The sequence below is a fragment of the Notamacropus eugenii genome, chromosome 1 (genome assembly GCF_028372415.1).
Source record: "Notamacropus eugenii isolate mMacEug1 chromosome 1, mMacEug1.pri_v2, whole genome shotgun sequence".
Taxonomy (NCBI): domain Eukaryota; kingdom Metazoa; phylum Chordata; class Mammalia; order Diprotodontia; family Macropodidae; genus Notamacropus; species Notamacropus eugenii.
Window position 1 is genome coordinate 154,554,008 of NC_092872.1, and position 14,901 is coordinate 154,568,908.

Genomic DNA, 14,901 nt, shown 5'->3' on the forward strand with positions numbered 1-14,901 from the left:
CTTCCCAAGTTCATAATGTTGATGTTATCCCTGATTCCTTATTACTCTTTATCCTACTTATCCAGTCAGTTGCTCAACCTTGCCATGTCTGTCTTCACAGCATCTTTCATGCCCATTCCTTCTCTCTTTTTGCCACCATCTTAGTTCAAGCCTTCATCATCTCCCAATTAAGCTCTTATGGCTTTCTAATTAGTCTCCCTACTTCAAGACTTTGTCTAATCCAGTCGTTCCTCCACACAGATGCCAAAGTCATTTTCTTTAACCACTGTTTAATTGTGTTGCTCTGCTACTCAGTAAATGCTGGTGACTCCCTATTGCCTGTAGGACAAAATAGAAACTAGCTTTTAAAGCCCTTCATTTTGTATACTATGATCTAGCCAAAATAGCCTTCTCTCTGTTCCTCATACACAACCCTCCATTTTCCATCTCTGTGCCTTTACACCAGACATCCTCTATTCATATAATAATGACGTTGATGATAATTAACATGTATATAGCCCTGACTGTGCCAAGTACTGGTCTAAGGACTTTACAATTATCATCTCATTTTATCCTCAAACAGCTCTGGGAGGTAGGTGCCATTAATATCCCCATTTTACAGATTAGGAAACTGAGGGTAAGTGACTTGCCCCAAGTCACACCGCTAGTAGGTGTCTGAGCCTGGGTTTGAACTCAGATCTTCCTGACTCCAGGCCTACTGCACCACCTAATAATGCATTCCCTTTTCCATTTTACCTCAGAGATTCCCCCTTCCTTCAAGATGCAGGTTGTGTTTGTATTTGTACTTTCAGCACCTAAGAACAGTGTCTGACACGAGGTAAGCACATAATAAATGCCTGTTCGTTCAATGACACTACTTGTTATAAATAACCTTGCTTGTGAGTTTTTTAGCATTGGTCCAGACCTACGATTTCATTGGTATAGGGATCTCTTCATGAGGAAATTCCCGCTGTCAATGCAAATTGGTAAACTGTCCGGAAACTTTGGCTAGGGCGATGAGTAATTAAATGCCATGTAGAGTCACATACCCAGTATGTGTCAGAAGGGAGACTTCAATCCAGGTCCAAACTCTGACGCTGGTCAGGGATACACAGGTCAGCTGCCCCTTAGTGCATGTGATAGCCCTGTCTGCTCATCTCTTAAAGTATATTTCTGTCATTTTTTATTGTCTTGCTTTAGAGAAGTAGGAAATGACTTCTAAAGAAAAAGTATTTGGTGGCTCATTTTTCATTTATTTAAATAAAAATAATTAGAAATAAAATCTTTCTGAGATACCCTCTTCCCTCCTCTGACACTTCCACCATCCTGGTACAGGCTTTCATCCCCTTGTTCCTGGACTATTTGCATAGCGGGATGGTTGGACCCCTACTTCAAGTCTCTCCCCATTCCAGTATGTCTTCTACCCAGCTGTCACGTTGATCTTCCTAAAGTTCAGGGCGGGCCATGTTGTACCTTACATATAAATACATTCAATAAACTTCAAAGGCTCCTTATTACCTCTAGGATAAATGATGAAATCTTCTGTTTGGCTTTAAAAGCCTTTCATGACTTTCACCTCACTCCTACCTTTTCTTATTCCATACTTATTCTTTTCTCACTTTTTCCTTACTTGCCTCCATGTACTCTGAAGTCCAGTGATACTGGCTTCCTTATTCCTACATGAGATGCTCCATCTCCTGACTGTGGGTATTTTCAGTGACTGTCTTCCATGCCTGGAATTCCCTCCCTCCTCATCTCCACCTCCAGTATTCCCTGGCTTTCTTTAAGTGCCAGCTAAAATTGAACTTTCTGAAAGAGGTCTTTCCCAGTTCTACTTATTGCTAGTGTTTTCCCTCCAACACCACCCCCAAGATTATCACAAATTTATTTTGTTTGTACAGTTGTTTGCATGTTGTCTCCCTATTAGACTGTGAGCTCTTAAGAACAGGAACTATTCTTTACCTTTCTTTGTATTTCCAATATTTAACAAAGTGTCTAGCACATAGTAGGTGCTTGCTTAGCAAATACTTGTTGAGTTGACTTCAGTAAGTGAAGGGCTGTATACGTAGGGAGTGCAGTTTTTCAACACAAACAAAACTACTCTCTATGTTGTCTGACAGTTGTCAGAAACACTTATGAGCTAGGGAGAGGTGATGTGGAAGTCATTCTGTGGATAGATGAATCCTGCTCCAGTAAGTAAAGGCAGAGGAAGTCATTATCCACTAGGAATAGGGGTTTTTTTTGGGGGGGGGGGCAGGGAAGATTGTTATTACTGACCCTCCAGACATCAAAGGAAGAACTAGGTCTCTGGGGTCACTGGATCATGTTGCATTCTTAGTTTTTGTTTGTTTTTTGTCTGTGTTTGGTTTACTATAACCCTTAGCAAAATAACAACAAGAATAATGATAATAAAATAAATTAGTCTGTGTTTTAATTTCCCTATATGAAAAAGAACGCAAAAGAATTCTTCCTCTATCCCACAAGAACTGTCATGAGGATAAATGAGATAATATGAAGAATGAACTTTGAACTCAGAAGACAAATAATTTCAAATTTCATCATTATTTTTGTAGTATGTTCTGGGAATAACAGGAGATCCACCAGATAAGGCTAATTTATATTTAATGCTGTGAGGAACAAGAACCAAATTAGAAATTAAAGCTGAATTAGATATGAAATGTCCTTGAATATTCCAGTAATGGGAAATTCTTCTGAATTCAAGTTAGCCCAAGGTATAAGATTCTCTTTTTCAAAAAATCCATGTCTCATAACCAAAATAAATAACAGGGAATTTTGTTTTTTTAGAAAATTGGCTGTGATGGGATCATTGGATCAGCTGCCAAAGAAGATCGCTGTGGAATATGTAATGGAGATGGAAAAACCTGCAAGGTTGTAAAGGGAGATTTCAACCATACCAAGGGAATGGGTGAGTAGAAATTCTGAAAAACCTTCTATTGACTTTCTATAATGTTCAGGTACCATTTGAATAATAAGTTTTGCCTAATTGTCCTCTTTTCCTGAATTCTAACTTACTGATTATTTTTCCTAAGTGTTGTAGCCAAATGATTCATCATAATATCTTGCTAAGTCCATACATTGACCTTAGATTCATGAAAGGCAGAGAAAACATTATTTCTTTGTCTTTAGAATTTGCCTTTAAAAGGAATTTATTCACCTCCAACCAATTAATGGTACATAAATCATTGTTGTGGCTCTTGCCTTAATGACCTCAAAACTATGCCCTTCCAGTTTAACGTCACATCATCATTTTATATTAAAAAGATGAGAAAGATAATTTTTCCCTAATTCCTTTTACTTAGAGGTGAGAGTAATTTACCATTTCTCAGTCTGATTTAAGTAAAATTTGATAATATTTACATGAATCTGCAAAACACTATGTGATGCTACAGGTTTCAAAGTATTCTCATATTTCTCTGTTGACCATGATTACAAAATAAATTGCCCTGTCTTCTAATTGCCCAAGTATTACAAATTATGTTAACATAGTACCTTAGAATATTTCAAAATATGATTTATATTGCTTTTATTTTTTTTCTACTTTGACAAGCATGCTCATTTATGTTCAGATGAATGTGATACTTTTCTGATTCTGGAAGAGATTTTAGAAAAGGGTTGACAAAAGAAAATTATGAAAAAATATGAAAATTCCTTTAAACCAGGGGTTCTAAACCTTTGTTTTTGTCATTTGTCCCTTTGGCAATCTGATAAATCTTATGGACTCATTTTTGGAATAATGTTTTTAAATGCATAAGATAAAAGTTCTTAGAAAAAAAAAGTCACAGATCCCAGCTTAAGAACTCTGATTTAAAGCACTAAAATCCTTCTCCCAGCTCTGTTACCCTATGCTGAGACAGGAAAAGCAGAGTTGAGGAAAAATACAGCAATTATCAATTTTGAAAACTGGGATTATGGTCATTATGTACTTTCTAAAGCCTATGGAAAATGAGCATAGTTTTTCCCTCCCTATACTTTGTGGTTTGTGAGGGTTTTACTGCCAATGTACTATCAGTTTCCCCTGAATAACCAAAGGATAATTTCTTCACTGGGGGGAGGACAGAAGAAACTATATATAGTCTACATGAGGACTATTCTAAACTGAACATAGACTGAATCACTGGCTAAGTTCATTGGAACAAAGCACTGATTACAATCTACTTTAAAATATATAATGCATAATGATGCAAAACAAAATTCATAATGATAAAAACATAATTTAACAAATAAGCTCTTATGTTTTATTTACGTTTAGTAAAACATAATATATCAAGAAAACATAATTTCTTTCACCTAAGACCCATTAACAAGAATACATTGGCATTAGTTATTTAATGTATGCTATTTCAGATCCTTGGTTTGTTGTCCACATAATGTCTTTCTCCTTCATTACATACTATTCTGAGATGCCAGCTAACACCTATCATCACATGTGAGGTGTACATGGAATCTGTAGTCTCCATAGCCAATTCCCAGGATTAGACTTCGCGGTTGCATCATTTGAATCTCCAGCTGGCAACCAGGCAGAAGTGGTGTAGGATTTTTTCTGTGAGCCTGTCACCACCCTTGCCTCTTGTTCTCAATGTGGCTTCCAGCTGTTGATTCAAGACGTGGCTTAGCAAACCTATGAAATAGATAAGCATATGTTTACTCTGGTAGGATGCATATGTTCTGCCTGTTATTCTGAAGAGCTGCCAAATATAATACCTTTATTATAAAACAAAAAGCTGTTTAAACCTTTGTACCTAAGAATTAAAGTAAGCATACCATTATGCTAATGGAGATGTTTAAAATAAGATACACTAATCTATTGATACTTAAAATATATGAATACATATAGTATGATGATATTCTAGGGTGGGAAAGACCCCAGATCTAGTTTCATTCCTACCTGAAATAGGAATCCCCATCTACTTAACTAGTCCAAGCCTCTATTTGATGACCTCCAGTAAGAGGGAACTCACTACCTAATTAGAAGCTCATTCCAATTTTAGATAGATCTGATTTTAAAGAAATATGTAATTTAAAATATACATATGTGTGTGTATTTAATGTTACTGTAAAAGATTGGTCATCATTATTAAATCCAGAATTGACAGTTATAATACCTTTTTTATAGAAGGTCACTGCTCTGCTTTCCCTCTGACATTATCTCCCACTTTAACTGCATATGTCATATATGTTGTATCCCCTGTTAAAATGTGAGCATCTTGAGGTCAGGAACTGTGTTTTTCTTTGTATCCTCAGTGCTTAGCACAGTTCCTGTCACACAGTAAGAACGTGTGGATTGAGTGGCTGAAAAATTTCTTGGAAAATCCTATATATATATATCCTATACTTCTTGGTGGTAATAAATCAGTCTTGTAAATAGAATAGTGGTTTCTGAAGTATACACCAATTATTTTAAGTAGAAGGATGATTTGCTATTTACTTCTATGCCACATAGAAAGAAAAATGAAAGAGGTGGCAAAAGGAGGTATTGTGCTGTTATGAGGGCTGATTCCAAAGGAAAATATCATCCCACACAAATAAGAAAAAGTTAAAGAAAGAATTCATGGCAACATTTTATAATGACATAATACTTGCTTGGGTTGTTTTCAGTTATCTCATCCAAAGTTTTAGATTCTGAAAACCCATGGAGTTTTACCTTCTAAAATGTCTATAATTCATTTTGGTAGGTTGATGATAACAGAGATTGTCCCATCACAGTATGATGATAGATTAGATGGTATCTAAAGTTTGTTTTCATTATAATTGTATTACTTGCCACTCCAGGTATTATTTCTCTATCAGCTGAATAAAAAAGTATATCCTTAGCAATCATGGTCCATAAAAAGCATTGATTTATGCAACCTAACCCAATTTTCTTCTAGTATATATCCATAAAAATACTCAGGCTTTGAGCTAAATTGAAGCTACTGACATCTGAATTTAGTAAATCGGTAATCACATTATAGTTGATGCTTCCACACCAACTACCTCCATACAGAGAATGGATATTCAGTAATCATGGACTTCAAAGATAGGACCAGTCAGAATTAATGAAATATAATAATAGCTTACATTTAAATGGAAGTTTAAGGTTTTAAAAGGGCTTTACATAGATGACTTCATTTGATTTTCACAACAGTCCTATGAGGTAGGTGCTATTATTATCCTCATTTTAGAGATGTCTGTATTCAGAAATTTTCAGGTATTTATAAACTTTGTATAAATTAAGACTGCCTTAGTAAATTCTTTTCTTTATTAAAAATTTTACTTCTAAAAAAATTTATTTCTGTTAACAATTATATAGCTATTTCAGTTTCTGTGCATAGAAATATGTGATTACTTTGTCAGCAGCTATGAAATAATAAGAAATTAGTGCTTGTGCATTGCTAGAAGTAATAGATATCCTTGTAGTCCTATGATTTAAAACCATAAATTTAAGTCCTCATAACATGTAACACAACCCATTTCTGTTTCTTAGTCACCAATAATATTTGTAAGAAGGTGTCCACGTGTGTGATGACAAAGGCAAAGGCTGTTCCCAAGTGTTTCTCATGTAAGATGTTTGAATGCTGTGCATAGTTCATAGTGGAGACATCTTTGGTGTTTGTTCTCTCTCTATGCTTGCCTACTGAGTGGACTTGGTGGAATGACTGGGTCATATGTGAAGCCATTGATAAACATGAAGGCCATTTCCTATTGATAATCTTTTTATCAGGAACAACCTCTGCATAGAGAAAGCACTTCTCTTCATACAATGATATAGCCAGTTGGGTTCTTTATGTAATGTGTACTTAAGCACAGAAATATTTAAACTCCTTGGAATTGGTTTAAAGTCTAGATCTCTCTCAAAATTTTCTATTACTGATCATCAACATGTTTTCCACCATTTTCATTGGATGTAAAAATTGGAACTTGAAAGAATCAAAAAGAAAACTATGGGAGACATTAAAGCTAATAAAATTTATCTGAACAAACTTGAGAAATGGACATGAATCAAGAGCAGTCCAATATCTTTATGTATGTTCAGATTTAACTTGAACTATTTTATTCATTTATTCAATAATAACTTATTAGAAATCAAAAATTTTACAAGTCAAAATCTATTATTTTTAAAGTCATCTCATGTCCCAAGAATGTTTATTTACTAGGTTCTCCCCCAATAATACCAAACCATTAATAGATTTAATACTAAATTTCTTTTGTGCCAGTGAAAAGTGCCCAACCCAATTACTTTGTTTATATAGCTAACCAATTTGAGAGTACTAATTGGAATATTCTTAAAATGGTATCTTTTTATCAAAGATTCATAAATTTGTATTTAGATTCATAATTTAGGTTTAGAGAAAGGACTTAATATTCTCCTTTAAAGAAAGTGACTTCTGGCTTTTTTAGATTAGTTATTTGTATATACATATTATGTCATTATTAAGAGATAAATTGAAAAAAATCAATGATCAGTTTACTATTTAAACTTAATACATAAATAAGATATATAAAACATTGCATTAACCCTTACTGTGACAAGTAAAATGCCATATTACAAATAATTTTATCAGTATATGACCTATAGAATTCAATTTTGTAATAATTATTTTTCCATAAATACTCTCCAGAAAAGGAAATTGTGTTCATTCAGATTGCACTGCCTTCTATGTAAGCATTTTTAAGAGCAATAATATTATTCATATAAACAGTTTACAAGAAATAATCATAATATTAAACTGATGACTATGGGGAAATAAAAGTGATACTGACGAAAATAGTTAACTTCATAGCACCCATTAACATTACAAAAAGTATGAAGGAAGGTCATAATATTCACATGAATTTCACCTGTACATTATAAAGTGTTCTCTAGAAGATTCTTTAAAGACTTTTCTTCCAAAAGAAAGATGCTTATTGCAAAATCAGATTTGTCTACTGATAAAAAAAAAATACAATTTGTATTTCCTGCTTCTTACAGTGAAAGTGAAAAATATGTTTGACTTTCACTTTCTTCTAAACAGTGACCTCAAAATCACTGGATAATTTCTTTACATATGAGGCTACGCCCATTGAAAACCACAAATAGTTGGAACATTCCCCTACCAAAATGAAATTGATTTGTTCATTAATGCAAAAGAATTATGCATTTCTTTATTGTGATTAAAAAATAACTCCATGAAAAATTATTGGAAATAAAGATCAAACATTTTCTTGAGAGATTTTTATTATTATAGCCATGCCCAAAAAAGAATTTTGAAAGATTATAAAGGAAATATAACTTTGGAGATCTTTTGGGGGAAATCTTAGTGGGGAACAACTAAGAATGAAAATAAAAGAGGTATGAACCATAGCAAAAAGGCTTAGAAGTTTATCCATGGCTTCTCAATGAAATTAGTTCTTCATTTTCCTCCAACCTGATTTCCCATGCTTAAAGAAAGAGACCACAAGAGAAGATTCTCCAGATTTGAAAATAGTAGTTCTTACAAATAAATGAGGCTGATAATTTAATGAACCATTTGATATTTGTCAAATCAGAATCATCACTTTTAAATTTAACGGTCTGTGATGCTGTGGTTTCTAAAATGATATTCCATGGGACATCTACTTAGAGGGATTCTGGGAGACTTGGGGAATTGGTGATGGGCACTTTATACCTCTAAAGGATTTTTCAAATTCCAACACAGGCTGAGAGTGATCATTCTGTGAGGATAACACTCTGGGTCATGTGGGAACTGTTGGCAAGGAAGTTAAAGGTGATTTCATTGCACCTGTTCATGATCTGACTGTGAACAGAAGCTCTCCAAATAACTGGCACCTTTCCTCTGTTTTTTTTTTTTCCTCTTGTTAAAAAGAAAAAAGTCGTTTAGAAAAACAGATTAGCAGGTTTGTTAGACTTCACTACAAAAACCTTCCTTGCCATTTTCAACCCTTGTAATTCAGACACTAATTATCCAAGTTGAGAACTCTACTTTTTCCTTTTTTCTTCCACTTTTTCACATTGCCAGAGTTTGGGCCATTTCACTATTCATCAGTACCACCATTGAAGGGTGAGAAGGAAAATGGAGAGAAAACAAGATTCAGATATATCAGTTTTAATATCTATGAACAGCCCTCATAAAATAGGCAGGAGAGGAAGCAAAAAATCATTAACCTTAATTTTCCCGATGAAATGAAGTTTGGAAATTATCTGTGGATGACAGTTTCTCTGGTATGTCCCTCATTAACTGTGAAATATAGGAAGTTAGCACAGTTAAATGTAGACTCCACCCTGAATTTGAAATGTTGTGCTCTAATAGCACTGAAGCAGCTGTGCTACAGTCACGAAAGAGGACATTCCCTGTTGTTGGTTTGTCTCTACTGTCAGAAGAAATTCAGTCCAGCCAAAAGATCTTGCTTCCAGATCTGGTTCACAGTATAAATGAAGATGCAGTAAGACATGAAAAAAGTATTCATCAGCTTGACTGTGGAAAGGCTTTATTTTTCTAGTTTCTCATTTCATATGTCCAGTATTTATTCGAATTGTAACTTCAGAATCCCATGGAATGAGGTTATAAAATAAGAAAGATTTGTGAAGAACTGTATGCTGTCTGGTCCTTTGAAGAAATCCCTGTAACATGATGCAAGAAACAACTAGATTTGTTCTCTTACTGAAAGAGCCCTACTCCAAAATTCAATGTTAACAGACCAGATTTTACTCAGCCATTTGAATAATGTGGCAACATGATAGAGCCAGGAATTATTGTTCAAAACAGAATCAGCAAGCTTAGTTTTAGGAGACATTATAGACATTGAATCATCCTGTGTAGCCTGTATTAAAACTCATCAGAAACAATATGCCTCACATCATAGGCACTCTGTTCAACTGTAGAAATTCTTTGGATGTCAATAACATACAAGTATTAAAGGCCAGGTAGGAACATAGATGCAACATTCAATAGACGTTATAGGTACAGGGCCTGGCACTTAGCAGGTGCTTAATAAGACAATAAGATAAACTCATTCACTTAATGATGAATTTAGTAAACAGTTAAACACTTAAAAACTCTGCAGTGGCCACTGAAGGAAACACAAAGATCATTAAAATACAGTCTTTACTTTCAAGGAGATTACAGTTAAGTCAGGGTGATTATGTGTGTGTGTGTGTGTATGTGTGTATATGTATATATATACACACACACATATACATATGTGAGTATATCACATATATGTATACATACACATATATGCATGCATATACACACATATATACATATATAAATATGTGGGGAATTCCCAGTGGGAATTTCCTCTACTACTGCAGATCACAACCTGTCTATAATTTAGGAGATATATTCTGGGAGTTTCTTGAGACACACAGAGGCTTATTAGCTTACCTGGGGTCACCTAGGTAGTAAATCTAAGAGGCAGGATTTGAATCCTTCACTCTTCCTGCCTAGAAGCCCAGCACTATCTACTGTACTGTGATGCTTCTATAACACAAAACAGCGTCACAAATGCATAAACAAGATGTTGAATAATTTGCCTGGCTACAGGTCTCTTTTTGTAATGCAAGTGAATACATACAGTGATGTCCATTAAGATCAACAAGTAAAGTATCCAACATGCCTGACCTTTCTCTTCTATCCGTTTGGAAACAGTTCAAACCTATGAAAATAGATAACCATTTGCTGCAATTAAGGAGAACAGTTAATAGTCAGTGGTGAAGAACTGTTTTTCCTTGTTCAGAAGCTACACTTGCAACCCTAGGAGCCATCAGTCTGGCTTAAAATTTCTATCAGAAACTAAATCTAGTTTGAGACCAAATTAAACACTCATTCCATTAACAGCTCAAAGGCTGCTTTTTACCATTTAAAAACTATCTAATGTCTTAGGAAGTGTTTCTTTTCAGTGTCATCTTTCACTCTTTTGCAATTGTAGCTGTAGCAGGATCTCAGCAGTTGTAAAAGGAACCTCCTTGCTCCTTTCTTAATGGATAAGGATATTCATTACATCGCTAAATCTGTACTGCTTTTGAGCACATCTGCTTTAGTGATTAACAAATTAAAATATATCACCTGATACCATGTGAACTTGGACCTTTGATGTATTCTGAGTGGCTTATTAACCAGGGTAAAATAATTTTGTTATTGTAATGTTCGGAATGATCGGAAAATTCATTATTTTGCTTTTATGTTTCAGTGTCTAATTAGCAGACTGGAGGAATGGTTGCAAATAGTGCAGTGCATGTCTTGCAGCCAGAGGAAGCAGAGACTTAAAATATATTGTTATCTGGTAGCTTAGTATCTCTTAAAGAAACAAAACCAACTCCCTACCATGTCAAAGGTTATTCTTTACATGAAGTTATCATAACAAAAAAAATCTTCAAATTCTAATATTTGCACATGAAATACAAATGCAAAATACACAACTTTTTTAACGTTCTAGGATACATGGAACTTTTTTATTTGCCCTTATCAACAAATACCCTGTCATTCTAGAGGAAGAAAAAAAAGCCAACCTCCATATGTGACATTTAATTGTTCTGTGATATCCCAAATAAAGAGAAAGCAAATCTGAGGTGATTAAGGCTTGAATAAGCAACAAAAAAGGAGTGCTGTTGAAATATGGAAGAAAAAGGCAAAAGGAATGCCTAATTTGTCATTAGGAAATAAAGGTAAAGTTTCAAGCAGGTCAAAGTGCAAGGAATAAGGAAGGATACATCTTTCCTTTTTAGTTATTTTTTACTATGTTTATCGATGCATTTTGTTTTAGTCATTTCCAGATTAAATGTTCCCTTATAACAAAGAAACACCATTTAACATCAGATACAATTTAACATCAGATACAAAAACCTTGTCTGAAAATATCAGATCTTTTGTCTTAGTAGACCCCAACTTCTTTGCCTTGAGAGAAGGATGTAAGTCTTATTATCTCTTCTCTTGGACCTTCGTTGTATTTTTTTCATTACTTAGATTTCAACTTCTGTTTAGCTATCTTCTCATTTATGTTGTTATCATATGTGGTTATCATGTACATTATTATCTTAGTTCTACTTCTCTCTGCATTATTTCAATATATATTTCCCATGTTTTTCTGAATCCCCACATTTGTCATTTCTTGCCACAAACAAATATATTTCTACATTCAATGCTTGAGTGAATCCATGACTCATCAGTTCAGAAGTTCCTAATCCAATTATGCAAGTCACAAACCATCCGTGCCTGACCATCTTGTATAGCTCTTTTCCACGTGCTACCCTAAGTTCACCAGCACACTGGAGGCCCTCCTCACTTTCTCCTGACATCACAAAAGCACCAGTGAGACATTCTGTTACCTGTCATCCCTCACTCTTACGTAACCAACCCAATCTTCTCTTTCTCTCATACAATTATGTGCTGACATCCTTTATTTCTCAGCTTTTTTGGGATTCTCACTGGAGATACCTGCTCATAACCACCATATATCTTTTCATTGTCTGTCACATGATGCTCATCTTTAAACTTTGAAAGACAGTGGTGTTATAGATCTCACTGTCTTTCAGTAATACCTGCAATATGGTTGCATTGGAAAAAGGTGGTTCTTACATTCGTAGAAAGCTTGACATCAGGAAAAGTGCTTTGTGATTTTCTGAAAGCAATCCAGTCTACCTTCTTTCTTGTTTCCAACTCTGGACCAAGCCTTTTATACATCTGTATTATCCATTTCAGACAGACATGTTATTAAACAAGTCATTAAATATTTGGATGCAGGTGGAATGTGGGTATCAGAAATTCTTCATCTATTTGGTCCTTCCTAAATGGATGTGGCAAAAGGCAAAAGGAAGTAGAAATATTCATGTATATTTGACATTAGGAAATAAAGGTAAAGATTCAAGTAAGTCAAAGACCAGCTCCTTTGAGTGATTATATATTTCTTCCAAGAAACTCAGAAATATGTTGGAGACAGTTGGCACAATATTATTCATGAATAGGAGAACCTGAAGGGCCTCATCATATATGAGGAAATCAATCCTTGACCCAGAATTTGTTACTGGATGTCCTCTATCACAATGTCAGATACTTTGGGCAAGTATACAACTCCCTGCTTTATAATGTCCCAGATGTCCATTATCAGAAGGTCAATAAACAGGATTATTTCTGTTGATGTGTGATGTGTCTTTCAAGGAATCTTAAATGACCTTGATACATGGATGGAAGGCAGCTTGTCATAAAAAGAAATCAGAACAAAATTTGTAAGCTAGCGATTAGTTCTACCCAATCAAGTATTTTGTTGTACAATAAATCATGAACTAAACGGAAGCTTATATTCCTTATATCTTTCAGTTCATTGTGATATGTAAAGATGTGATTCACTGTTGAATATCATTTGAAAAAGTGCTTGTTGCCTACCAATCAATACCCACATTAAGGATGCCCTTAATCCATATATAGATGACCTCCATAAAGATTTTGTGTAGATGGGAGGAGATATGTAGGTAAATAATTGTTGTTTTCTGCCACTTTTTTTCTTAATCATTTAAGATTCAAGATTTTTTACTGGCCTTTGGTGTCTTTTCCTCTTTCGGCTACCTTGTAAATCAGTCCATCAATGTCTTCTTTATCAGTTATATCCAGAAAGGTTCACCTCTCTATATGCTTGATCCAACCTGGCTACTTTCTCATCTTTGTTCTCTATAGTGCCATTACTACTTCTGTAAGTACCTCAAGGACTATGTTGTTAGAGTCCAAGTGTGGAGGTTTCATTGTCCTTGAAAAAATTCTTAGAATGTTTTGCAAATTTTTTCCACTTTTCTCTTGTTGGTATTCTTTTCATTTTTATCCTTAATTTACACTGGTTTATTTTCTGGATTGAATTATCATAGTTGGTATTGAGGAAATTCCTTTTGTCCAGTTCCCTTTTTTAAAAATTTTCAATAGCTTGTTCAATAATTTAGGATTATCTTCTTAAGTATATGTAGAGGTTTTTGCTATTTTATATTCTTGTTTTTATATTAACTTTGAAGTAGTTGAGACAAGTATAATTCTCCTCCCATCCATTAAAATATAGTAAATTTCATTCTTGCAATGCTGTTTAATACATGCTATTTTCAGTAGAATTTATCAGCTCTTAAAGAAAGTAAAGAAAAAATGTTCATGATCTAGAGAGACTTCTGTATAATCTACAAGTGTCTGGCCCATCATTGACTCTTCCCATTTCTTGTGATCTTTTCCAATTTACATAGTTTGAGGTGAAACCTCAAAGATACTTTGATTTGCTTTTTGCTTATCATTAGTGATTTGTAGCTCATTTTTGCATTGTCACTTACAGTTTGCAAGCCCTCCATTGAAAACTTCTTTCACATCCTTTGACCACTTAGCTATTGGGGAGTAGTTCTTAGTGTTAAATATTTGTATCAGTTTGAGATATCATCTTTTTATGGGTAATATTTGATATAAATATTACCCTCACTCTACTTTTTATCTTTTAATTCTGTCTTCCTTAATTTTATCTGTGTAAATATTTTAAAATTATATTAGGTAGAAAAGCATGTTTTATCTTTTCTTTTTTATGATCTGCTCTATTCTTTGTTAGGCTAAGAATTCTCCCTTTAACTATGATCTCATTCTTTGCCATTTTCTTTATTGTATGACCTTTTATGTTCAGGTTAAATATCCATTTTAAGATTATTGTAGCAAATGTTTTTTGTCCATCTAATCCTAATTTCTGGCAAGCTCTTTTCCAGTTCTCCAGCACTTCTTGTCAAAGAAGAATGCCTTTCCTGAGTAATTTATATTTGGGAAATATTGTTTTTGATTGCTTTTGTTAGCTCTTTAATATTACCAAATATTTTGTTGGCCTTTTTGTCCATGGTAGTACATTAGATTAATGTATTCAAAAAACAGAATATGATATACCCCAAATCCCTTTGCTGGGTCATAACAGATTGAGTAGTCTGCCATCTAATTTACTTAA

The 14,901-nt window shown here is 34.2% G+C and overlaps 1 protein-coding gene across 2 annotated transcripts in view; it reads left to right on the forward strand.

The window, feature by feature from the left end:
• The window catches only part of ADAMTS17 (ADAM metallopeptidase with thrombospondin type 1 motif 17), a 489,795-nt gene that overhangs the window by 330,969 nt on the left and 143,925 nt on the right, over nucleotides 1-14,901 (forward strand). Inside the window, exons 15-16 of one of the 2 annotated variants that reach the window (XM_072616993.1) lie at nucleotides 2,785-2,905; nucleotides 6,464-6,538. In XM_072616993.1, the coding sequence (XP_072473094.1) occupies nucleotides 2,785-2,905; nucleotides 6,464-6,538 (196 nt within the window). The remainder of the gene's footprint in view (nucleotides 1-2,784; nucleotides 2,906-6,463; nucleotides 6,539-14,901) is intronic. The other variant, XM_072616988.1, reaches the window with a different exon arrangement.